This window comes from Mesoplodon densirostris, chromosome 1, assembly GCF_025265405.1.
Source record: "Mesoplodon densirostris isolate mMesDen1 chromosome 1, mMesDen1 primary haplotype, whole genome shotgun sequence".
Classification (NCBI taxonomy): Eukaryota; Metazoa; Chordata; class Mammalia; order Artiodactyla; family Ziphiidae; genus Mesoplodon; species Mesoplodon densirostris.
In genome coordinates, this window is record NC_082661.1 from 55,947,881 (window position 1) to 55,973,966 (window position 26,086).

At 38.9% G+C, this 26,086-nt stretch overlaps 1 protein-coding gene across 3 annotated transcripts in view; it reads left to right on the forward strand.

Moving 5' to 3' along the window:
- Window positions 1-26,086, forward strand: part of PPARGC1A (PPARG coactivator 1 alpha) — a 304,530-nt gene that overhangs the window by 195,827 nt on the left and 82,617 nt on the right. For 2 of the 3 annotated variants that reach the window (XM_060082970.1, XM_060083008.1), the window contains exon 2: window positions 15,795-15,974. In XM_060082970.1, coding sequence (XP_059938953.1) covers window positions 15,795-15,974 — 180 coding nt within the window. Of the gene's footprint in view, window positions 1-10,799; window positions 10,848-15,794; window positions 15,975-26,086 lie in introns of those variants that run through there. The other variant, XM_060083027.1, reaches the window with a different exon arrangement.

Sequence of the window (26,086 nt, forward strand, 5' to 3'; positions counted from 1 at the left end):
TGGAAACAAAAACTGTTCTCTGCACTTACTCCTTCTGGTCTCTTTAGAGGTAGAGCCAGGTCAAGGCTGGTCTGAGGCTGCTTTTCCCTTCCTCAGGTACAGGCACTTGGCATCCCCACAGCTTAGGTGATGATTCTGTGTGTACATTCATAGAAAGTTGGCTTAATGTAAGACTTCAAAAGAAAGTCTACTCTGCTTTGCTTTTAGGACTTTTTTTAGATGGGGAAGCCAGGCAAAAAGCAAACCTATGTATTTATTCTACTGATGTTTGATGTTCAATGAGTTTTAAGTATTGGTATGTGAATGACAGGTATCATTACTGTGTAGTTATTATATGCTAAGCACTGGGCTTGTATACATCTCATTTAACCCTAACACCAATCATGTAAAGTAGGTATTTATGTTTCCATTTTCACAGCTAAGAATGTGAGGTCTGATAGTTGAGGTAACTTGCTTGGGCTCACACAGGTAGATAGATACCCAGTGGCACATCTGCGCTGACTAATCCCAAAGCTTATGTTCTCACAGAAGGGGACCATTGTTTTCACACCAAGTCAATGACCCCCTTCAATAACAAATTTTAAACCAAGGGCAAAATACTAAAGGTATAGAGTTGGAAGTTTCCTTCACTTCATTCATTTAGGAAATACATTCAGAGATACCTAATCCTATCCCATCTTTTGATAGAAGATAGATCTAGAAAGGTGAAAGGGCTGTGTCCAAGGTCAGCAAACAAACCTACACGTCGGGTCCCTTGATTCCTACTCCGCTCTTGTTGTCTATGTGATTTACTGGATTTCTGAGATAAATTGAACATTCAGAAATTTTTTTTAACAGAAAGGTAGCAAACTTTAAAACTTGGGAGTATAGAAAGACTTCTTTTTCTTTCTTCTCTATGCTTTTTAGACTTTTTATTGACATATAATATGAATACCAAAAAGTGCATATAGCATAAGGGTTCAATTCCATGAACTTTTACTAACTGAACAGACCCATGGAACTAGCACCGCCAACAAGAAATAAACCATAACTAGCTTTCTGGAGCCCCTTCCAGCCTCCAACCACCACCAAAGGCAACCTCTATCCTGACTTCTGGCTGCATAAATTAGGTATATCTGTTTCTGTACTTATTTGTATAATGACTAGCGTAAGTAAGTATGTACTTTTTTGGTGTGTCTGGCTTCTTTTGCTTCACATTATGTTTGTGGAAATTATGTACAGTTTGATGTGTACTAGAAGTTTATTCATTCTCATTGACATACTTGGCTATACTTTTTTCTTTTTTCTTTTTTTTTCTTTCTTTTTTTTTTTTTTTTTTTTTTGTGGCACGCGGGCCTCTCACTGTTGTGGCCTCTCCCGTTGTGGAGCACAGGCTCCAGACGCACAGGCTCAGCGGCCATGACTCACGGGCATACCGCTCCACAGCATGTGGGATCTTCCCAGACCAGGGCACGAACCCGTGTCGCCTGCATCGGCATGCGGACTCTCAACCACTACGCCACCAGGGAAGCCCTTGGCTATACTTCTGAAGTGTAAGAACCTCAACAACCATAATATTGTCAGTGGAATTAATAAGTATATTGAACATTAATTATTATTTAAATTGCTTTTTTAAGAACATTATTAACCACAGTTTCATGTGATTCAGTCTAAAACAAAATCACAAAGCTCAAATATGGAGCCTTAACGGTTGCAGTGTAAGGTACCTCCCAGCAAACCTCTCTTGTTCTGTGTTTTTACGCAATATTCAACATAGGGTAATACAATAGGGAAGACAAAGAGGGCACAGTCTGAAAATACCCACAGGAGATTGAATAGTTGGAGTTCCCACTAAGTAGCTTTGTATGGCTGTGCAAAAGGTTAGGTGTGGCCTATTTTTAGGTACCCTACATGGAAATGGATGTACTAAGATGGATGGTAGGAAGTTACACCTCAGGAGTTGTCAGAGATTTTTGTTTTGAAAAGAGGTAGGAAAAGAATCCTTTCTGATCATCTGCCTGGGGCAAAGTACAACCTGGGCTCTTTAAAGAATAATCAAGCTTTTGGACTGTTGAAAAGGGAAACTTGTAAACTGCCTTTTGGAGACTGTTTCACAGGCCCAGAAATCAAGCTTTCTTATGTTAGTCTTCTTGTTGTTTCTTTTTTCTGGGTGCAAGAAAACAGGAAGTTAAATCTGTCCTGCTAGAGTATACTGCTGGAGTGTCCAGCACTGTTTGAGCTGGTGGTCTGTCAAAGCTTTGTCCTTACTGAGGTTTATCATTCACCTGGTCTTACTTTGCTTACTCCATTGTTACCAGGGCTCCCTCTCCAAATGTCTTATTAAGGAATCTAGTGTGGCTGCAGCTGGGCTATTCATTCAGCACTAAAGGAAGGTCTCTAAGTTGGTAATATTATTTGGCTCGGAAGCACAGATCTTCCTCCTGATAAATAGGGTCATATATACAAAGAACACAGCTAAACAGGAAAACTAGATAACTCCAAGTGATGCATCAACTATATATCTTGTGATACAGCATTGGTTTAATATATTTGCTAATAATGCCAGGATAACATATGTTAGGCATTTGTCCTTCTTTTCTGCCTCCACACCCTAAAGTAATATCTCAGATGATCTTTCTCAAATTACAAAAAAAAAAAAAAGGTAAGGTCTCCTTTTACCCAGTACCCTGGGCTGTTTATTTAACGGGGGGAGTGCTCTGGTATTAGGAGGCAAAAGTGTTACTCTAAGCTCGTATTTCCCTAGACCTTATTCCTATTTACAAAACCCTGAATTTCAGATCCATCCTCTTTTCTATCTTCTCTCTCTGGGTAACATCATTTCTTACCTGTTGTAAAACCAAATCACATGTTAGTATGTGAAATTGCATCTATATGCAGGCAGAAGTGAATAGTCACTATCATATCAGCTGTGTGTTTTTCATCCTTACTATGCAAGCAGGGGCTTGATCTTCTACATGACTTGTACCATTTAATAGAATTAATGATAAACAAGATGAAAGCTTGCTGTTTCTCTGGGGCAATGACCTGGGCTTTGTAAGAAATCCAGGTCTGTAGAAGCTGGTCTTCTTACAGCCAATATTCATGAAAGTATTATGTTTCACCAGTTCTCATCTATTCTTTTTCTGGAATGGTTAGGAAGTTAAATATCCATATTGCTATGAAAGTGATGAAGCTGTGGTTTTTCAGCAAAATTGAGCACCGGAAACCTTTCCTGCACACCCTTCCTGATTTCTAGTGCCTTTGTACAATGAAACATTTGGATTCACCCCATGCAGAGAAGTCTTCCCAGGTTGCCTGTGTCTGTCAAGGCAGATCCAGCATTGCATTTGAGAGTTGACAGGGATCTTAGATATAATTGAATCTGGCCACCTCTGTTGACAGATAAGGAAACTGAGGCTCAGAATCATTAAGTGAACCTCCCAAAGTTGAATTGAAGGACCCATGTCCTTCCTACAATCCTTGTCCTTCTCTTTTGGGCTAAATCAAGATCTACAAAGTCACTCTACTTATCAGGAAGACTTGAGCCTCATGTAATCACTTGATATCTCATGAACTTGGCCTTGGTTCCAGCCCCGTCAACCATCTTCTCATGAGAATTCTTAATGGTCAAAATAATGATCACCCAAGTGTAGGAAGAGTGATTTGCAGGAAAGACCCATGAAACTGCAAGGATGCTAAGTCAAAGAGGCTCATAATACAGCTTCCATTCCTGTGGAGATAGCCTTCCAGGGGAAAGGAGATGGGTGAAGGTCTCATGTGACATTTGGAGAACCCAGAATGAGCTTCTTGCCCAAGAACAGGGCTGCAACATGATAGCATTTATACAGGTGGCTCCCCGTTTTGGAACAGATTGTGGTCCAGAAGTTCACTTGCAAGTCATTGGTTTGAAACGTGGACTGCATTTTCCCCATCCAGTCAATTTCCATGGTCTCCAGTAGAAGCCACATCTCCAGCACCTCTTCCCTTCTTCTTTCTAGAACTGCCCCTTCCTATTCCCTAGTCAGTAACAATCCCTTCTTGAGAAATTTTCTTAATACTTTAGTCATAACATTCTTAAAGCATTTACTATTTTTTTTCTTGGTATGTGCTTCTGAGCTCCATTAGATGCTAGAAGAGAATAAAAAATATGATTAACAAATAGATGCTTTTGTATAAATAACTGAAATCCCCTTAACCCTACCAAGGATAATCGTACTTTAGAATGGAATGTTTGTCTCACTTAATTGATGAAATTTCAACTTGAGAAACAAAGTGAAGATGGCTGTGGCATCTGGGTGTCAGTGGTCTGGGCCCACCTCTGAGGCAAGCTAATAGTGGATAGCTTTCCTATCCCTATAATTCAGGTCTCAGAGGTTTCTCAGGGTGCCAGGTAGTAACTTCTCTCAGCTTTGCATCCTGAGTGGAGTGGCTGTTAGACTCGATTTGATAGACAGAAATGGCTTTCTTTTAAATATATGATGAATATGGAGGCTTATATTGGATGTCAGGGGCTATTTCTATTTGCTACATTCCCTGTATATTAAGAAGGCACAGTTATAAGTCTGAATCTCTATGTTTCTTTTCAAAATGAATAGTTTTTATTCTTCTTCTGAATATAAAAGTTATACATATTTAGCATAGAAAATTAAAAAACTACAGAAAGGTACATATACCCCCCCACACACAAATTTAATAGAACTTATGTTATTGGCCACTATTAACACCTTGTTATATTTTCTCCTTATCCTCTTAGTTCTTCTGTCTTTCTGAGTGTATATTTATATGTAAATTTGTTGTGATTATAGTTTTTTCAAACATAGTTTTAAACCTTAATATATTTTGAACATTTTCTCATTATGCCATTAATGTATTTCACAACAGTTTTTAATGATAGCATTGAATATATATACATAATGAATATATGTGTATGAATATATATGAGTTTATATATATATAGTGTTCCATTATTTATTTTACTAGGCCATTACTGTTGGACATTTACACTGCTTTCAAGTTTTCAATAGTGTAAATTATGTAGCATTGACTATCTTCACACTAAAAATCTTTGCACATATCCCCCTGTTATTTCCTTAAGATGAACTTCTAGAAGTAGAATTTCTGGATCTATGGGGATGCCCATTTTTAACATTTTTGACACATACTGCCTGCTTGTCCTCTAGAAAAATTTGTACTCATTTATAATCTGACCAGTAGTATTTGACATCTGTTTTTCATTGAGCTGCTAAATGTGGAGGTCAGTCTTAGAAGGGGTCTTCTTGATTAAGAATATTCCCTCAAAAATCCTGTGTTTACTTGGACTAGCAAAAAAATAAGATTTTATATAAGGTATCACAAAATTTAGCTAGACCTTAAGCTAATTGCTTCCTAAGATGAGAATTTATTTCCATTCTACATCCCCACATTTTTAGGATATATATTCACTCTGCTAGAGTAAAATTCAAATACCAAAGCACTGGAGAAATCCACAACAGAAACAAAAGCAAAATAACTAAAACCCTTCTGAATCTTACCTGGTGGGATTGAAAAAAAGAAAAAGAAAAAAAAAAGAACACTTCACTTATTTAATTCTTCCATTTCAACAATAGTTGAAAATACAATTTTTTCTCTACAATCAAAAGAAGTTAAGCTCGTTAGGACCCCAGCTCTAGAAATAAGTACCAAACAGGGGGAACTGTTTGACTAACAGCTTTTTTCCAATTTAATAATTTGTGTTTCTACCTGAGGTTTCTCTGGCCCTCAGTAACTTCAGTTAGGGGATAAAATATCTCTCTTACCAAGTGAATTATGTTATTGAGGTTCGATAGGACTTTAAGATTTTAAATAATAACAAATTTTTTTTTTTTTTTTTTTTTTTTTTTTTGCGGTATGCGGGCCTCTCACTGTTGTGGCCTCCCCCGTTGCGGAGCACAGGCTCCGGACGCGCAGGCTCCGGACGCGCAGGCTCAGCGGCCATGGCTCACGGGCCCAGCCGCTCCGCGGCATATGGGATCCTCCCAGACCGGGGCACGAACCCGTATCCCCTGCATCGGCAGGCGGACTCTCAACCACTTGCGCCACCAGGGAGGCCCATAATAACAAATTTAATAAGATATGATGTGCTTTATTTTCAGTTTCAGTAAAAAAAAAAAAAAGCTAAATAATCCTATTGAACATTTCTTGTTTAAATAGTCAATAACTCGCTGAATTATAAATGAATTAACCTGAAATAATTAAGGTAAATGAAAATGTCTATAAATGCACAAATACAACAGAGTTAAGCATCAGACAAAATCAGATTTTAACCATCCTTTTATTATCTCTTATCTGTGGGCCTAATAAGCATACTTCTTGCCTTATGTTTAGATTAGTCCAATTGATTGCAATTTGGATTAATTTGCACATTATTTTTTATTTTAATGTGAAAAATGCCAAGAGCAGATTTTGAGATCCATGTTAAAATACAGGCTCAGTTGCATAGAGCTGCTCTGCAGAAGGTTTCACTGGAGATGAGAGAGAGGTTGCTGAAGTTGTTTAGTTTATTAGAAGATAAAATAAATAAACAAATGCTAGGAGGCATTAAAGCCGACTACTGATTTTCCTCTGTTTCCCAAATATGCTTATACTTCACAGTGCCATCACCATGGTGATTTTGTGTAAAATAAGACTTTATTTTAGGGTGGTTATAGGCTAGGGGCCTTTGTTATACCCTGCCCTGCTACCAACTTCTGTGCCCTGCACAGCAGCAGCTTCAAACATGTCCCAGGGGCTCAGAGCACATTCTCAGACTGATGTGGGGTTTCAGGATCAGTTAGCCCCTCTAGGAATTAAAAGTCAGCAATTGAATGCCCATTATCAATGATTAACTTTAAAAATATTAGTCATTCTGGGCAGATCCCTTTCCTTTCTATGCAGACAGCATTCCCAAGAATGTTGGTTTCCAGCTATGTAGACAGTCTCTAGGTTATAAAGTTGCCTCGGGGGACTTTGCTGTGCTTTTGATTTGAGAATGAATATTATTCTTATTATGAAACTTTAGTTCTTCCTAGAAGGGTTTTCAGAGATCTGTATGCTCTTTTCAGCTGTTATCTAAATCCTGGCTCTGTCTTATTTTTCTCAGTTATAAAATGGGTACACAGATCATCTTTATTGGATAGTTTTGAGGACTAAATTGATTGTAAGTGTGGTATCTAAAATGCTAATCTCAGTGTCTAGCCCTTGTAAGCTCTGCTATATATTTTCTTCCCCATTTTTCTTCCTTGAAAACTTTTAGCCTTAAATTTCTTCTTATGTAGTTTATTGTAAGCTTAGAAAAACAAATGAGCAAAGATATTTGTACTAGTAACTCTTCACTTCTGGGTTCTCACCTATGTTCAATAATGAGATCAAAACCAATTGTCTCTGCTGTTGTCTACTTGGGTATTTGGGTTTGATGGTGTTTATTTTTTATAAGTGGCAGATGTCTGAAATAGGCAGAGCAGCAAAAGCCTTGTAATCTGGGGCAGGAGAGGGGAAGAAAACTCAAACGTCATGTACTTTGTCAAATTTTTTTCATAGAATTGAACTCTTCTCTTGAAGGTTTAATTTCTCTCTTGTTATCGACTTTAAGGATAGATACTCTTGCCTCCACCAATGTTGGAGTCTTGGGGAACGATAACAGAACTACTGAAGGGAGAAATTCTATTGGGGTGGAATCCAGGCTCTGTGTAGATATGGAACATTGTGAGCACTCAACAGATGTTAATAAATACCTCCTTCTATTGTTGAGACAAAATGGGGTTGATTTGGGTGTGAATTTAATGGTTAGTGAAAGAACCTTGTACCTAGAAAGGTTGTATTTTAAGGAAGACAGGAATCGGATATTGAGCAAAATAGCATTTTTTTTCATATCAGATTATTCTGTGTTTTTAAGGTCTGTCAGCCCCCCAAATTGTAAGTTCCCTTGTGTTCATGACATATGCCTTCTTAGCAGCCCTTGCAATACGTTGCTGTGGACACAGTAAGGTTTCAATAGATCCTTGTTGATTGAAACCAAACATTTGGAAATCTTGGAGGCAGAGTTGATGAAGGGGTGAAAAGAGGGCTGCAGGGAGAAAGGCAGAGAAACAGTCAAGGCCGAGGGGGAATCAAATATAGAAACATCCTGGGAAACCAGGAAAGACCAAGGTTGGTGAGCAACTAACACTTTATGTTCTCCTGAGAAAAGAAAAACTGGACAGAAGAGAAACTTTAATCTGAAGAGCTAATTAACCGAGTTATAAGACCTCTAGAGTATCCCTCTCATTAGAGTTGTAATTTTGAGACCAAAAAAACAACAGTGGAAGGTACTCTAATTTTCCCCAAGAATCTATTTAAATTTTTATGTGTAAAATAATAGAAATTTGAGGGAAAAATTGCAGTATGCTGGAGTTTATAAATCATTTCAATGTTTTGACTCCTAACTAACCCTCTTCGTGACGGTAAGAAAAAAAAGAAGTCTGTATGTATGAAACCACCTTTGCTTTCAGTGAATGTGCTGATTTGATTAAGAAAACGTGGAATTAGGTGGCAAAAAGACAAACAAGAAAACCCTGATAACATATTATGAATAGGTTAAATATCAAAAGCAATAATACAGAATGTTCCAGTGTAAAGAACAACTCTAAAAGATAGGATTAAATATTATATATATATTCACATAAATATAATGGATGCCTAGCATTCAATGAACACAAAAGTATCAGAGAATATCACGACACAGGGGTCACCTGATAATAATGAATAAACATCAACTCTTCTTGGTCAAGTGACCAATATTATTTCACAGTTGACTGTGTTGAGCACAGAGCCAATGACCTTTGCCCTGCATTTTAATAATTTACTGTAGTTTTACATTAAATCAGAATATAATTGTGAAGAAAATTAGTGTTTCTTTGTGGGGAGTGCAGAGTATTGCCACTAATTGCATGTATAAAAGCCTTCCCGAGGTTGTATTTTCCTGTTCTTTCTTGATTTGGAAAATTAAAACTATGGTAATTTTCCGCTATTTGTAAGAGGGAAAATGTGCCAGTGAAGTGTATTCAGCTAACTTAAAACGTCAAAGCTTTTGGCCATCGGTTTTATGTCCAGGAATGACAAACTGTCAATTTCATCACATTATTCAGTAATATACTAGCAACTTGTTGCAGATCTCAGAGTAGACAAATTTCTTAAAATAGATGTGATCTGAAAGAAGAAACAGTCTGATGTTTTTTGGTTTGTTTTTTCTTTCACTTTAATATTTGAGCAACTTTATATTTAGAGCAAATCACCATTTTTTTCCTGATAAAGGAATGGACAATAGCGAATTCATTACATTAAACTTAGTAGAATAGGAGATTAAATGAATAGTTCTTCAGAATCATTTTTAGATACCTGGGGAATTTTTTTTTTCACTTGAGTAATTATCAAGTAAAAGACTGAGTTGATTTTTAACATATATGGGGTTTAAAATTTTATAAAAACATGTATATTCACAAATATATGTCCAGGTGAACATCACTCTGGAACTTGGAAGGGTTAAATCCGACCTCTGTGGTGTTATAGGAAGTGTTTTCTGGCGTTGTCTAGTACCTTGAGTTTGTTATGGATTCAATATGTAGTGTCATCATAAAACAGTTGAACCTGCATTAGCCCTCATTGTCTATGGCTAGAAGCTGAAAAATTCAAAGAATGAAAAAGCTCAAGAAATGAATATTTCTGCTAATAGCATGTCGGTATTTTTCCCTCACTCCATGGACATTCTTGATCTCAAAGGCAAACTGCACAACCCAGGGTACTAGGGTTGGAATCCAGTGTTTATACAAAAAGGCACCCTAAGGCAGTTGCAGAGGAAATGCTACATGTATGAAAAAAAAAAAAAAAAAAAAGGTAGCCGGGAAACTAAGCTGATCTGGGCAAAGTGGCAGCGACTGTCTTTACTAACACTTGTTTTCTGAGAGCCTATGAGAGAAATGGAAATAATTAGAAGGACCCTGAAAGGGTGGTATTTTGTTGCTTGTTCTCCTTATATGGAGCAAAGTAAACTGCAGTAACACTTCTCGGAAGCTGGTATTCCCTACTGACACAGGGACAGCAGATTTCTGGGTGGAGGAGTTTGTTTATACCTTAACAAATACAGGCTGTCTTGTTGATTAAATAAGCAAAAACAAAAAAAGAAAGAAAGAAAGCATGCCCCATTCTCTGTTTTCAAACACTTCCCCCAATTAGAAAATGTCTCATAAAAATCCATCATGTAAGAAGATCTTGCGTTAAGTCCCAAACCAAGTCCACTTGGTTGTCTTCAAATCTGAGTCCTGAGGGAGTCCACATTTTAGCTAAGAATGTAGTTACTCTGTCATGAAACAGAGAGCTTTGCCACTTGCTTGTTTTGGAAGGAAAATAAATTAAAAAAAGATTGCAGGGGATTTTAGTTATTATATGGCCAGGGCTCCATTTAGAGTCGGTGGCATTCAAAGCTGGCTTTAGTCACAGCATGATGCTCCAAAAGTCCAAGTGTTTCCTTTCTTTCTTTCTTTCTTTCCGGTTTTTTTTTTTTTTTTTTTTTAAGCGTTACTTCACTGAGGCAGAGGGCTGCCTTTGAGTGACGTCACGAGTTTGAGCAGCTAGCAGCACAGGAGAAGGGAGGCTGGGTGAGTGACAGCCCAGCCTACTTTTTAATAGCTTTGTCATGTGACTGGGGACTGTAGTAAGACAGGTGCCTTCAGTTCACTCTCAGTAAGGGGCTGGTTGCCTGCATGAGTGTGTGCTCTGTGTCACTGTGGATTGGAGTTGAAACAGCTTGACTGGCGTCATTCAGGAGCTGGATGGCGTGGGACATGTGCAACCAGGACTCTGTATGGAGTGACATCGAGGTGAGGTGGGGCTGGGCTCAGCGCTGCAGCCAGGACGGAAGCTTCCCTCGCAATGCAATTATTCCTGTAAGAGGGGGAAGGGCTTGGGCTTGGGCGAGGAGAGGAGGCAGCAAAGTAGCCGGGGCAGGAGCTTTGGAAGGGAATCTCAATCTTATCTTAACTCCAATAAGTTTGCTATTTTAAGGTGGCTCTGAGATACCGTGAACAAATCAAAGCTTAGCTGCTGTCATCAGGATCTGTTGCAGTTAGAAACTCTTTCCATGTGCCTTTGGCTCTGTTTCTACTCATATGCAATATTTATGCCCTAAGATATTGATATGAATCAGAAGCTGAAGTCTTTCCAGTGGTGTTTAGTGGCCTGCTTGGAAAAATGCCATTTCTATTTAAAATAAGATGAAGATAAAAATATTAAAATAGATGGGCTCAAATCTAGTCAGTTTTGACTCTAGTCTGGATTTTTTTCTTCTTCTCTCTCTGTTCATCAGAGAACTCACAGAATCCTAAATAATCCTGCTGGGCTATTTTAGATTGCTTTTCCCACAGAACACAAAACAACAAAGCTGATTCCTTTAAAACTCCTCTATGTGGTTGAAAGCTTTGGCCAGCAAAGAAAAAAAAAAAAAAGCCTTACAGTGCAAGGTTTTCCATCAGCGTCAGTGGCAGGGAAGCCAATGGTTAAATCTCTCTGTACCACGGAGAGCTGCCTGAAGCCGGAGAGAGAATAGAGTTTATGCAGGACTGTGTGTGGAGCTGCTCGCTGCTTGTGTAAAAATAGATGGCAATACATCAATTCCACAGTCTCTGCTGGCTACAATTCATACAGGGGGGAAAAAAGCGAGCCGGTTTCCTCGTAATCTCTGGAGTCTAGAGTGACTAGTGGGGGGGGACGGAGGACCGCGGCATGTTCGCATTCAACACAATGGAATGTTCTCGGGAAGTTTGGCCAACTTGGGAAACAAGCAAAACTTTCTGTGGACTCTGGTGAGATGGACCCGAATTGAATTGCAGGGAGGATCTGAGCAGCTAACAATGAATCTGGCAAAGGGCTGGGAGAGCTTCCTCTGGGAAGCTGGGGGCACGTAGGGTAAGGGGAGGATCAAGGGCTACACGTGATTTGATTAAATAAGATGTCCATGTGGTGCTGCGATACACATCTAAAGTGAAAATAATTTGGCCAAGGCCGTCTGCGAATGCATTTTTCCTCTCTAGTGAGGCATGCCCTGGATTCTTAACTCTTCGCTGGGCTTGCAAATGTTGGCTTTGTTTGCCCTCTCTTGCCTTGGCAGATGCATATTTGCGGATTGTAACTGTTCTTATCTTGTTGTGATTTCTTGGTAAGGTGGAAGAGTTATGGATAATTCATACGTCCTGCAGTTCTTATGAGTCAGGGTTCTAAGTGGCTTCAAAGTCCTAATTGTCTTCGAGTAGTTGGAGTATCCTGCGGGCGGTTGTCTGGCTGGCACTGTGGGTCTCAGCTGCTGCAGTTTCATTTTTCCATCATGTATTCTTCCTGATGCTGCTAGGAGTTGATTGAAGAACTAGATCATATGGAAATAGGGAAGATTTATTTTCTTCATTGGCATTCCTGCAGTCATTTTCAAATAAGCGTCAGAACCGTTTAGGACAGTGGCTTTTTAATTTTGTTCTTAAGGAGGTGAGGTCTCGGGCTAATTGTCCAGCCGTGGATTGAGTTGTCGGTCAGCTGAGACGGGCCGGTCGCTTCTCTATTGCGCTGGAGGCAGCAGGCTGCTAGCAGCCCAGCCTTGGTCGTGGCAGCCCTGGGAATCACCTCCGCCAGGCTCAAATATTACGAGCAGCAGGTAGCGTAGGCCGCTTTCATTTTTTGAATCATTAATGTTTGCTGTCATCCTAAAATGTATTATGCCCTTTTGCACATAATGACGGGACAGTACATTGGTTGATAAAGGCCTCTATCACTATAGCTACTCAGAGTGCCCCGTGTTTCACAGTTTAATGAAGGTGATGTCCAGTAAGCTTACCAAGATTGATAGAGACAGTTCCAATGACATACACTCTACTAAGACTGACATTCTTTACTGACCCCTGCCCTGCCCCTTATCCCCTGTCCTGATTTTTTTTTTAAGAAGTAAGGTTCTTTTTTCATTAATGTAATTAATGTGGCCAAGTCCACTCTTTCTGCTCTCTCTCTCTTTAAAATTTACCATCAATGGCACAAAAACCTCCAAAAGGTTAATGGAGAATTATACTTAATTATAATGTTTCATTATCATCAGTGCAGTTAAGCTAATTTATTGTCTGCTCTTTAACTAAGAGAAAAGTCTGTTGGGGTGAAATAACGTACAATAATTAGCCTTTTGTGTTTAGTGACTGCTTTATCGTCCTAAATCTTATTATAAAATTAAGGCTATGGTTGCGAAATAGCTGTCATAGTTGCAAAGAGGAAGTAGAATGTGTCTCTGTAATTGCAATAAAGCACACCTGTTACAGATGTATAGGGAAGCAGTAAATATCAGAGTGTCAGATGAGGACAGTTACAGGGCTCGGACTGTTAAGTCTGGCATCATCCAAAGGCCAAATATAAATTAACAACAGGAACACTTGCTACCACTAATGTGTTTTAGATTATCAGGATAATGCCACGTTCAGAAGCCCTGATTTTATTAGCACGTCAGCATTGGCAAGAGCACATGCACATTTTTCAATGATAACAGAAAAGCAAAAATGAGAGAGGCAGACAGAGAGAGGAGAGGAAAGAAATATGTGAATTACAGCAGAGTAAAATACAAAAAATTGATCTGATCTTTTTAATGGTTTTCAAAAGTTCCTGAAAAATACATATTTCTGAAAGGTTAAAGGGTTTTGAAGAAGTCATGCCTCAAGAGGGCTGTTAAAGAGGGGGACAGCAAGAAGTTGTCCACCAGTTGGTATCAGCATTCCCAAACACGGGTTTTAGAGTATGCTCTCCACAAAAGGAATTTAAGCCAGACGTAGAGATCCTACGTTGTCTCACTTAGTTTTCCTTCTTGTTGTCATTTTTGTTGTTTATGCTTTTTATTTTAAGGACTCTCCCCTAATCCTAGTGGGTTTTGCACCAGTGAAAAAGTTCTCCCCTTGTCTCTGAATTGGTCATGTTGTGGAAGAGTTAACTGTGTGTGGGGGTGTGTGAGTGTTTGTGTTTGGAGGACAAGCAGTGGGCAAGTGTGGAGACTGGGAAGTGTTGTGCCTGTAACAAAATCCAAACACTGTCCCAGAACAAAATCTTCTCTTCAGCCCAGCCTCTGCTTACTTATCAATCTAGTCAAGTATACAGATCTGTAACTTTGGGCTAACTCCAATAATAAAAGAGAAAGACCAATAAAATGATAAGGAAAAAGTTGAGATGAAGGGGATTGCCCTTTCTTGGCATTACCTTTGTGCCTGCAGTTTGGGATCTCAGTGGGGCCCAGTGGTCTTAGGGAGGAAGTGCAGGAATTTTCAGGCTTCTCCCAGCCTCCCCTTACCAACTGCTGACTCCATTACCCAGTACCTACTTCTCAGTGTGGTGCTTACGACCATGCTGCTTCATATGACCCGTGTAATGTAGCCTGCCAAGGATGACAGGGGTGCTTGAGAAAAAAAATCTGCGTAGAACTTATTTTATTCAAAATCTAAATGTCAAGCAGTATCTTTAGCTTCATGCCCAACTGCTGCCTGGATGGGAAGAACTCTCCAGCATCTCCCCTGGCCTTGGAAGGGAGGGCTGTGAGGGTACCACCTCAGAGAGTGTACCTTTCAATTGAGACCCCTCAGCTTGCAGATAAAGTCCTTATGGCTCTGGCATCACCAGATCCCTTCAAAAGGAAGTTTCTGCAGGGTTCTTCACAATTGGTAGTGATGAATCAGCAGTCAGATAGCCAATTCGAGGTTAGAAGCCCACCTTAGGAAGCGGGCCCACTTTCCTCAAAAACCCACAGTGCAGGAGAGTTAACAGACCACTTACTCTATGCTAGGAGGTGACAAGCAGCCCAGTCACGGTAGAGGGTATTTTAAGCCTCTCAGTGTATTGAAACCATTTTTAAAACTCCAAATAAAAAATTGTTCTTTTGAATTCACTTAGAGCATAGTTTAGGAATATAAAATGATGAACAAAAACATAGTTGTGGTGTGCTAGAGTGGTTTTTCTTTTCAGACTTCAGGTGATCCCAACGGTATACACATATACACAGACGCACACACCAACACAGAAGACTTTCAAGTTACATATAGTGAAAGATAACAAAGATCATAAAAAATATGATTTTTGTCCTTCATCTCAATGGGTTTATTTTTGACCTGTTTGAGAAGTTCAGAATCTCATGAAAAGTCAAGTAAAAGATTTAAATAACAATTCAAGAGAACCATAGACACATTAAAGGACATTGCATCATTAGTTGCTAAATGAATTATATGGATTATAATAGTTAAAGAGAGTAAATGGAGAAAGTTTTCCTGGTATAGTTCTTATGGGTTTTTTTCCTCTCATTTAGTAATCGTTTATTTTGTCTCTCGTATGTGTGATGCAATTCCAAGGTGAAATCAAATTTGTATCCTTCCCTCAAAGGGCTTATACTCTAAGAGTAGAGTGAAATTTTGTATATAGTTAACCAGAAAACAATTTGAAACTTGGTAAGTGCTAACTATCAAAAAGGTACCAACAAATCTAAGTTGATTTCTAACTGGATGAATCAGAGAAGGCTTCATGGAAGCATGGCATTTACTATGGATTTGGAGGTAGAATTTGGGATGGAATGGTTCTGGCAAAGTATCCTTTGGGAGCAAAGTGAGTTAAATAATTTAGGATGTTTATTCTGGGGACTAAAACCCTGGAAACCAGCTTTGGTGGTGTCGTTGAATTAACCAGGCTTAATTCCTATCACATGCTATTGCAGTTTAATACATTCCTGCAGTTAATGAAAGCTTTTTTCTTTCCTACCCTGCCCCCTGCAGTGTGCTGCTCTGGTTGGTGAAGACCAGCCTCTTTGCCCAGATCTTCCTGAACTTGACCTTTCTGAACTAGACGTGAACGACTTGGATACAGACAGCTTTCTGGGTGGACTCAAGTGGTGCAGTGACCAGTCAGAAATAATATCCAATCAGTACAACAATGAGCCTTCAAACATATTTGAGGTAAGGGCAGACCTTGGTGAAAATTAATTTATCATTGAACTTGGCTTATGCCACACTAACATATTACTGGCCTGAAAGCATAATGAGTTCTTACTTTGCTGTCACCAAAAGACTTTTTATCATACTTAGGCACTTCCTATTTTGTGGAAAAACGATTTTGGAAAACAAATTTTTATTTTTTTGAGAATTAAGGCCCTAAGGACCTACAACAGAGTGCATCAAACTCTGTTGAAATACTAAGGGATTGTGAAAGAATAAATGACAAAGAAGAACAAACGTCTACACCTATTTATTCGGGTCTATTTCCCACAGAAAATGGTGCCTACTGTAAACTAACATAAAATGTAAAAGAATACATTTCTTTTTAACCAAGGGGTGAGGTCTACCTTTAATTATTTTACAAAGTAGGCGAGCAGTTGTTTTTTTTTTACTGTCATTGTCATATGTATAATCATACCTCTGATTTCTTTATATTATGGGAACTTCTAAGCCCAACTACTCTGATATTTACTTATTAGTCAAAATTAATTTACTTTTCAGTAGTGAGAATTACCTCCCAGACTCTAGACTCTTTATTATAAGCCTACCCTGTAATAAAGAATGTTAATCTGCACCTATTAAACAGTTACTTTGAGAAAATAAGTTCTTTCTTACAAGATCAGTACTCATTTACTTCAAAATAAATGGTTTCTTAGAGGGACAAACTCTGGCAAGTGAATTGAGTAAAGATTATCAAATCAAATAGTTTTCAATATCACCACCACCAGCACCACCATTATCATGTAACATTTTCTATCTACCATGTGCCAGGCTCCATATAAAGCACTTTAAGTGTATTTTTTATCCACCAGCAGAGACATTTCTTATACTTCTTTGTTGTTTGGTTGAAATCTCAAGTCATTAAGAAAGCCAATTTTATAATATTTTTTGAGTTTTTCCAGCACCCAGCACATAAAAGGCACTGAATAAATGTTTATTGAGTCATTAAGAAAACCCATTTTACAATATTTACTGAGTTTTTCCAGCACACAGAAGGTGTTGAATAAGTGCTTCATGAATAGTGAGTGAATGATGAATATGGTATGTTCATAAGAGTAATAGTAATAACAAAATGGCCAACATTTTGGCACACTTTTGCTTTATGTATGTCATTGCACTCATCCCTCAAAATAACCTATTGATTAGGTACTATTATTATCATTCCCATTTTACATATGCAGACAGTGAGTTTCAGAGAGGCTAAGTGATTTTCCCAAAATCACACAGTTGACAAAGACGTGGGATTTGAACCCCAGATGTATCTGACTTTGAAGTCTATTATCCTTGATTAAAAATAGAATAACAGTGAATTTGGGTGACAGCCATCCTTTACATACCAAGCTGCTTCTTTCCTCAATATATTTAAAAATAGAACAGAATCTTTCCTTTCAGTGTTGGTTGACATGGAAGCAGGTATATAGCTGGTGAGCTGAGGTGGCTGTAGATTCTGTTGACCGCTAAGGTTTTATAATATGTCTGGAGCATTAAGTGGGTCTTAGAAGAGTGCTTAAGGTAATGGAGTGAAAGCTGGGGAGAAGGAATCAGGTGGAGGAAACACTGAGGGTTTGTGGTTAGTTATACTTTCCCAGGCTTCTCAGCCGGGTCTCAGAAAGTTCATGTGAGGACTTGGCTGGTTCGAACTGGTAAATTGAACATTCCTCATTCAGTACACTTGTCAGGTTACAGGCCCATTTTAAGTCATGCTGCATTAAGTAAACAGTACTTTTAAAAATGTCCATCTCCATAGACCTCTTATCTAAAAATCGACTATTTCATACTGGGTGAATGCCATGCATTTTGTAGAAGATGGTTAGGGAAAAGCTAAAAGGTGGTTGGGGTGATGGTGTGGTAGTCAAGGCCTCTCTTGGCTGGTTGCAAAAAATACACCTTTCTTTCATGGCTGGTTTCCCTGTATTTCATGTCGTGGCACCTGTATGAGGTACTTCTCATTTACACTTCCGGGAGACTTGGTTTGGCGACTAGTTATATATCTATAGATGCTTAATCTACACAAAGACACCCCTTTTGTTTTCCTGTATAACTTTCTACTACTGGTGGAATTGTTTTCAACACTCTAAACACAAGGTTTATTTCATTTAATCTCTCATCAGTTCATTTTAAACCAGTGGTTCTCAACTGAAGGCAACTTTGCCTGCCTGGGGATATTTCGCATTGTCTGGAGTGATGTTTGAGTTTTAGGACAGGAGGCAGAGAGATGCTGCTGGTATTTAGTAGGTAGAGACCAGAGATGCTGCTTAACATCCTATAATGCACAGGACAGCTCCCCACAGCAAAGAATCATTTGGCCCCAAGTCACCATGGTGCTGAGGTGAAGAAACCCTGTTTAAAAAAAAAGTCGCTGCAATTTTTAGAAAACACTAAAGATGAATCCGTCAGATTTCCGAGAGAGAAAATAGAGTTAAGATATTGGATATGAAGACTTAGAAGCCATATAAAATTATCAAGATGCCCAGGGCCCCAGGACTAATATGTCAGGAATTCTCTTAGTGGCAGACAGCAAAAGTGACTGTATCAATAAGTCCCCATAATAGTTTTCTCTGATGTCACAAAACCCATTCTTCTTTGTTGATGCCAAGGGTAAGGCCAAATGTGGCAATACTGTTACACACAGCAGCAGCTTCCTCAGCATTTGCATACAGAAAGATGCCTCTACTCTTTGCCCTCTAGCATTAAACTCAGACATCTTTTGTATAACGAAAAAAAAAAAAGTGTGTTTTGAGCATAGGTGGAATTCTAAAATTGTGTCTTCCCCTGTAAAGAAGCTCCATAGACAACAGAGTAACCCTTGAATGGCTACAGCTTTGCACATTGCTTCTACCAAAGCTGCATTACCCCAAAGGCATTTCCCAGTGCCTGTGACTTTAAACCTCTCACAGCGGACTTTCACCTGTGCTCCCTTGTTCTCCTCCAATTTTCAAAACCCTGCCTCATCACATTTGTGAAGGCCTTGTACTTGAGCAAGCCCAATAGTCACAGTCTCTGCCACCTCTGATCTGCCAATAACAAGCATTATCTACCTCGGATTCCCAGAATAAAATAAGGCACCGAGCAGTTCAACACTTTTCCCTGACTCAAGTATCACATTGATGACACTGCTGGAAACTGGCCACAGGATTTCTGAATTCTCATCAAAGTGGGAAGAAAGCGGGTATTTAGAGTTACATTTAGTATTGTAGAATGTTTAAACGTCGGGAATGAATAGAAATTTCTTCCTTTGACCTCTTCCATAACTTGAATCTTAGTTTGATTTTTATGTATTTTTATGTATTGGATAACTTAAGAAGAAGAAGAAAAAAAAGAATGGAATTGAATGTCCCAATTGGGGAAACAGTGAATTCCTGAGTGGGAGCAGAGTGAGCTGACACGTAATTGTGCATGTTGGTTGAGTAACTGGGCACACAAACAGTGATATCTGCTTGCACAACCTATGTTTGGATGTGTAAATGCAGGTGACCACGTATGATTTAGAAGCCACTTAGCAAAACAGGACACAAGGCCTATAGGTGCAGCACCCAGTTTATCTTATCCATGTGTCAGGAAAACACGATGCTGTCCCTGGACCGGCTGGTAGCAAGATTTATGTTTCAGAATATTGCAACACAATTTCCTTCTCTCTGTTGCTTTGTGCATTGTTTGAAGGAGGAGAATAAAGAAGTACTTTTAAAGCATGGCAGTGTGTAAAGATGGGTGGCATGGGTTAGGTTAAATAGCACATTGGCTCTTCTGGGACATTGTGGGCCGCCTTGTCTCTGCTTTATTTTAACCTCTGCTTTGATGCCTCCTCGATTCCACTGAATGGGCATCTTTCATTTGTTGGTCTGTTAACTTCTGAATGCAGCTACTTGGGGTTCTTTAGTACATGGAGAGTGAGAATGTAGCTGTCTCTAGGTCACTGCTCAGAATACATACTGAAGGCTGCCTTTGCTAATGGGGAGGGAAGGTCTCTAAGCTGTGGCCAGCATTCACGTTGGGTAATTACTGAAACTTGCAGGAAAGTCTGATACTGTGAACTTTTATAAAAGAAAAAGGGTGGTTTCCTGCTATCTGTCTGTAAGGTGTCCTGCTATATGCCACCGGGGAATGGTGGATGGAAACTTTCAAGAATATTCGATCATTATGGTGGGAATATAGACGATTTTACATTTTTTCCTTCGACTTTCAGTTGTATTCTAATTTTCTTCTACAATGGGCATATATTATATACTTAGGAAAATGTGAAAAACAACAGATCTTGGCTACTCAAAAGACTGTGAGCATTTTGGGAGCAGGGAACCAGCTTGTCTTGTTCACTGAAGTTTTTCTAGATGTTTTCTTAGAAAGCAGGAGAAAGTGTGTACTCAGTAAATAATTGCAACCTCATGAATGAGTTAACCATCATATATTTATTGATGGTGTGAACTGCGTTATTTAATGTGAAAATTAAATATAAAGCTCCAATAGATCTATTTCCTAAAGGACTTTAAATCTAGCTTGGGAGGGTGAAATCGGAAACCATTAGCAAATAATGGAAGACTATGTATACAAATATACATATATATGTACATGTTCATATATATCAATAATTGGAGAACAGCATAACACTATATACATCCATGTATATGTGCACATGTATATTTATATGCATGGGGTTATATATTATATATATATTAGCAATTGGCAAATACTGCAAGACTGTGTGTATTCATATATACATCTATACATGTACGTGTGTGTGTGTGTGTGTGTGTGTATGTATCCTAGCTAAGGAGGGAATCAGTAAGAATAACATCACCAAGGTTAATAAGAGAATAAGAGTGTAGTATTTTCATAGACGGATTATGAAGGTGAAGAGCTTGGTTTACTCAAAGTGAAAAATGTGTTATTGGGAGCACAGGAGTAAGATAGGTAAGTCTGGATTTAGGGTGGGTACAAAATTATGCCAGGCCCTGAGGACCCAGCTGCAAGTGTTTAGAGTTTCCACAATAGGAATTAGGGTGCCACTGAAGATTTTTAGCAGGAGAGCAATGTGACGGAGAAAGTATTTAAGGGTGATTGTTCTGATCGTTTTAAGAGCTATGGACAAGCAGAAAGTAGAGGAAATACAACAGCAGGCTCTGCTGCATTCCAAACCCCATGCAATGCAGGTGCAGGGAAGGGACAAGGTGACAGCAGAGGGGATGGCGTCCAGGGAACAAAATTTAAGCACCTCAAAGGAAAATTCCATCAGTCCTGATAAATATGAGTTAGGTTAGGGAGGGAGGTGGCAAAGCTGACTAATTCGAAAATATTCCAAAGGGAATTGGAACTTCATGGGTATCTATCTGGTTAAGTTTCTGCTCACCTTTAGGAGCTGAAGCACTTTCTTGGACTGTGAGTCATTTTACAAAGGGGCTGCCATCTCCCTGCTGCATCAGGGGCAGAACCTATTTAACCCACATTCACGTGGTGTCTGCTTTTTCTCACTTGTCTCCTTGGAGGAAATTCTGTAGCCTTCCATGGTAATGAATTCCTGCTTCTGCCTGTGCCTGAGGTCAGGCAGACTTTTCTATGAATGGCAAACCTCTTGGAATTTTAATAAAACAAACAGAGAAAAAAATGTGTGTCCAAACCACCTCCCCTTAATTTAATCAGGAGAATAAATTCTCCTTTTTTATGTGGAGAGACCGAATTCATTTACAATAATCACTTCTTGAAGATTTCTGGAATTTCCAGTTTGCAATCAATAAAGGTTTGTCATTTAAATTCAGTTTACAGCCCACAACCAGATTTTTGCCACACTTGGTAATGACGCTTAGGGAGAATATAGACTTCAAGTAAGAAAATAATAGCCATTTAAGTGGGGAGATAATTGGCTGTAACGTAAGAACATTGAAGAATGTTGAAACTCCTGGAGACTTATGGAGTATTTTAAAAATTTATGTTGTACTTATCTTTGCATTTGTAGTCTACCACAAAATTTCAAATTCTGGGTATAAATCAGTAAGATGTTCATCTTGGAGAGTCACAAATCAGGAAGCAACAATCTGATCCAGCCTGTGTGCTGTTTTATTTTCAACCTCTACTGTAGGCTTATGCACCTGGGAGACTGAATAGTGTTCACGTGTGTGTGTGTGTGTGTGTGTGTGTGTTTCTCTACACACCTCAGTTAAAGACTGTTTAGACTTCTTGTCTTGATAACATCTGCCTTATCTTGGGAACATCTGGTTTATCACCTTGTTTCCTGCTCGCCGCTATGCTGACCACTGGAAAAATATGGCTCAGGAGCTCTGACCCATGGGGCTATGTCTATTGGCATCAACCCCTACTAATAAATAGTAAGTCAAAGGATGCCAGTTAAATGACATCCTTCACCACTAACTTTCCTGATGGTTGCTTTTGTTAGTGCAAGTTGTGGTTACAAAAGATGAGGTCGGCTGCTGTTTTTCAGGGAAGTCAATCCAGTTCTTAGCCATTTGCAATTTGGAAAGTGAGAATCCATATGTGTAATTGGGCACGATGATTGTAGAAGGTACTAGTTTGTGTTTTGGGGATAAAGACCAACTATTTCGATACTCTTGGCACTCCAAGAAGGAGGTGAGACATTTTATGGACATATCTTGGGCTTTTCCTAACTCCTGGACTCTCCAATGGGTCATTGAACTAAAAATTACTCCACCTGGATATCTTTGGAGCCAAGAAAGTGGAGAACCACATTCACAAGGAGGAAAACTTGGGGAGGAATCAGGAAAAAGTGGCACACTGCCTCTTAGATTTACTTCAAAGATATTAGTCGAGGTTAAAGTAATTAAGATTCAGGATGCTGCAGTGGACAAACTGTCTCTTTGTATAGCAACTATGTGTGCTTGCATAGTAAGCTTATACATAGTGTCTGTTTGTCCTCCTCCCCCTATCTATATGAAATGTCCTGGAAACACAGCCCAGCAGATGGCTCACCTCTGAATGAGATCAACACACAAAGCAGATAAAAAGATGAACATTAAAGACCGACAGCCAAATTGTTCTTCCACTGTTCTCTACCCGAGACTTCACATTTTTAACAAGGTTTATCTGTCCCGATAATTATGTGCCTATTCTTTTAGCAATGAAAACTTTTATTGTGTATTTTATAAAATGAATTGCCTGTGATGTAAAACAATTTTGTAAGGACCATTGTTTTTCTTCTTTAACCTCTCAGGTTACTTTCAAGATTGTGCGCTCTGAGGTATAGTTTGAAAGCAAAGCAGGGTACTGTGTTTTACTGTAGCCTGCCAAAGATGCTGAATTACAAGCAGCTAGAATGAGAGCAAGGGAAAAGGGGAGAGAGATACACAAGGAAATGTACACTCTTACTCTTGGCAAGGGCAAATTTTTACAAAGATAAATGACTTCTTATCCATTACACAATTTACCCCAAAATGATAATAGGAGATACTTTTGTGCCTTTTCTGTTCCAAAATGATAGAATAATTTGCATAGTTTCAGATCCTAAACACTGATGCTGTGTAGACCTGCCCATCTCCATTACTAGAGCAAGTTATTCATTCAAGGTTTGCAGCCGGATAGATTAATGAATTACCAGATCTTGCGTAAAATGACTTGGCTTGACTTTTAAACAAGTAGGCTTTTTTTTCTCTGTTTTTTTTTTTTTTTTTTTTTGGCCAGTCTTGTGATTGGTGTTAATGGGCTCTTTCAAGCCCCCTCTAGAGTTGTTTTTTTGTTTTTTTGTGTTTTTTTTTTAGAAGTCTCTTTGTTAACTATTTCCCCTACTTTTTCATTCTCTCCCAAACTTCTGCTCAGAAGCAGTTAGTTCAAGGGGGTAAAAGCAGGGCGGTCAGGCAGGGAGGAGGGAGGAGACTTAACAGCCAAATTCTTGGTGGCCGATGCCCTGCCATGTGCCACATCAGCATGATTTATTGGAGCCTTGTCTTCGGCACAACCAAGTTTAGTGTGAGATCCTTGGTGTTTCTCACACAATATGCAGGGCTGGAGCTCTGAACTTTGAAGGAAAGCCTCAGAGCTATTTGCAATGTGCTGGTGCTTAGTGAATACTAAATTACATTTAGGAAATAGTCTATTGCTACCAGTTATACTTCATTTTTATTCTTGACACAGACACCTAAATCAGAGAATAGTAACATTTCAGAGATTATGGAAGCAGTTTGGGTATGTTCCAACACTATAATAGGATCAGAATTTTAAGGCCTTTGTACTATTACCAATAGTCACTTAGTTTCTACTGCAGTGTACTTTGTAGGGAATTACAGCTTTTACTAAAAAGATTAAAATGCTATTATGCAAATGATTGCAGTATGTTATTATGTTTACAAATTAACATCCATGGCTCGACACACAAATTAACTAACTATTCTATCTATGTTATTAAGGATTTAATAAAGTAACTGTTAATAAAAATGGGGAGCTTGGAACACTTAATAGGAAACAAATTGTGATTTAACACAGAACTCAAGCCTTGTGTGTAAGGTTCTAGGTGATATAGTGGTAAAATAAAGTTGAGCAAAGCACAAAGAAGAACTGGGACCATGAGAGCCACAGTGCTGCTTGTCTGAGACGCTGATGACCGTGAACCAAATAGCTTCAGGCTACAATATACAGTGGGCAGCATATCAGTAAATCTTAGCAAAGCACACACACCACCTTCTATTAATAAATAGTTCATTGAAATGATAATCGCCCTACACTGCATGTTTGATATGTTCCATACACACAGAGAATACTTAAATTATTCGAAAATGGAGCTCAGAGCAAATTTTGCTATGGCGAATGGGATTTAGCTGCAGAATATTGCCATGTGATAAAAGAGGGGAAGGCTAGGTTCAGACTAAGATGGCTTTACAAACAGCCTACAAATTGCTATTCCTGGCTGTTCATAAGAGATCATAAAAGCAAGGAGATAAGAACCGCCAAGGTCTCTGAGAAATGAATGTATGTGATTATGTTATCTTGTGGGTTGGATTTACTAGACAGACCGACAACACCTTCACTTCAGTCCAACAGGAAAAGTAGAAAGAGATGTAGATTTTGAATAACAAACTTTGTTAGAGTGTGGAAGTTCCGAAACACTAGAATTAAAATCTTTCAAAAAAGATCCACGATTCCAGTCAGTGACTGCATTGCTAGATCTCGAAATGAGAGCTAAGGGTGTTACTTACTCTTAAACAAACAAACAAACAAAAAGGAAACAAAAGAATTACTAGAAAATCCTGCAGCAACGTAATTCATATTTCAAATATTTTTTATTTATTTTTCTTAATAGTCACATACAGATGTTGAAGACTTCTAGATAAACAGTAAGCTTTTTAGGTCTACCTAAAAACAAATAATTAAATGAAATAATAAATAAACTATTATCCTTTTAGATCTACCTACAGAGCGCCACCAACTTGGGCTTCTTAGCAGGAATATCAGGGTGTACTTAAAGAAACATAGGAGCAGGGAAGCAACCACAAACTTGGTCAAGGTTTGTGCCCTTGCATACAATACAAGCAATTTATTTTGTTCCAAATAGCACTTCTGTCATTGGGAAACTACTTATGCAAATTTGTGATATCTAACTTCAGCAAGGCACCTGGTTCCCTCATTTCCTTCCACATTTGGATAAATTGTGTTGTTCTTCACTCTTCCAAATTTGTCCTTGTGGAAGTGAACACTTGCAAATTGGTGGAAGCTTGCTAAGAGAAAGAAAGAAAGCGGGGAAAGAAAGGAGGAAATGATTTGACCAAAAACAGTGTCTGGGATGGCTTATGATTTGGTGGTTTGTGGCCTTGTCCCGCTCCCAGGCACCTGATCGAGAACGTGGTACAATTCTGTTATGCAGACGTTCCAGAACTCTTGCCAACATTCACCTGACATGACCAAGGTTTAAAGTACTGACTGCAACTTTACACAGCATAGTGGAACTGTGTGCCTGTGTGTGTGTGCCTACACGTTCGCATTCTTTCTTTTTTTAAGGAAAAACATGGGATACTTGCCATGGCTGGGTGGTAAAATAATTAGTCCAGCAGACAAATGTCTTGGCCCATGTTTAAACAGAGCTTTAAGGACACAGTGTTCTCACCAGTCACATATCTAAATAC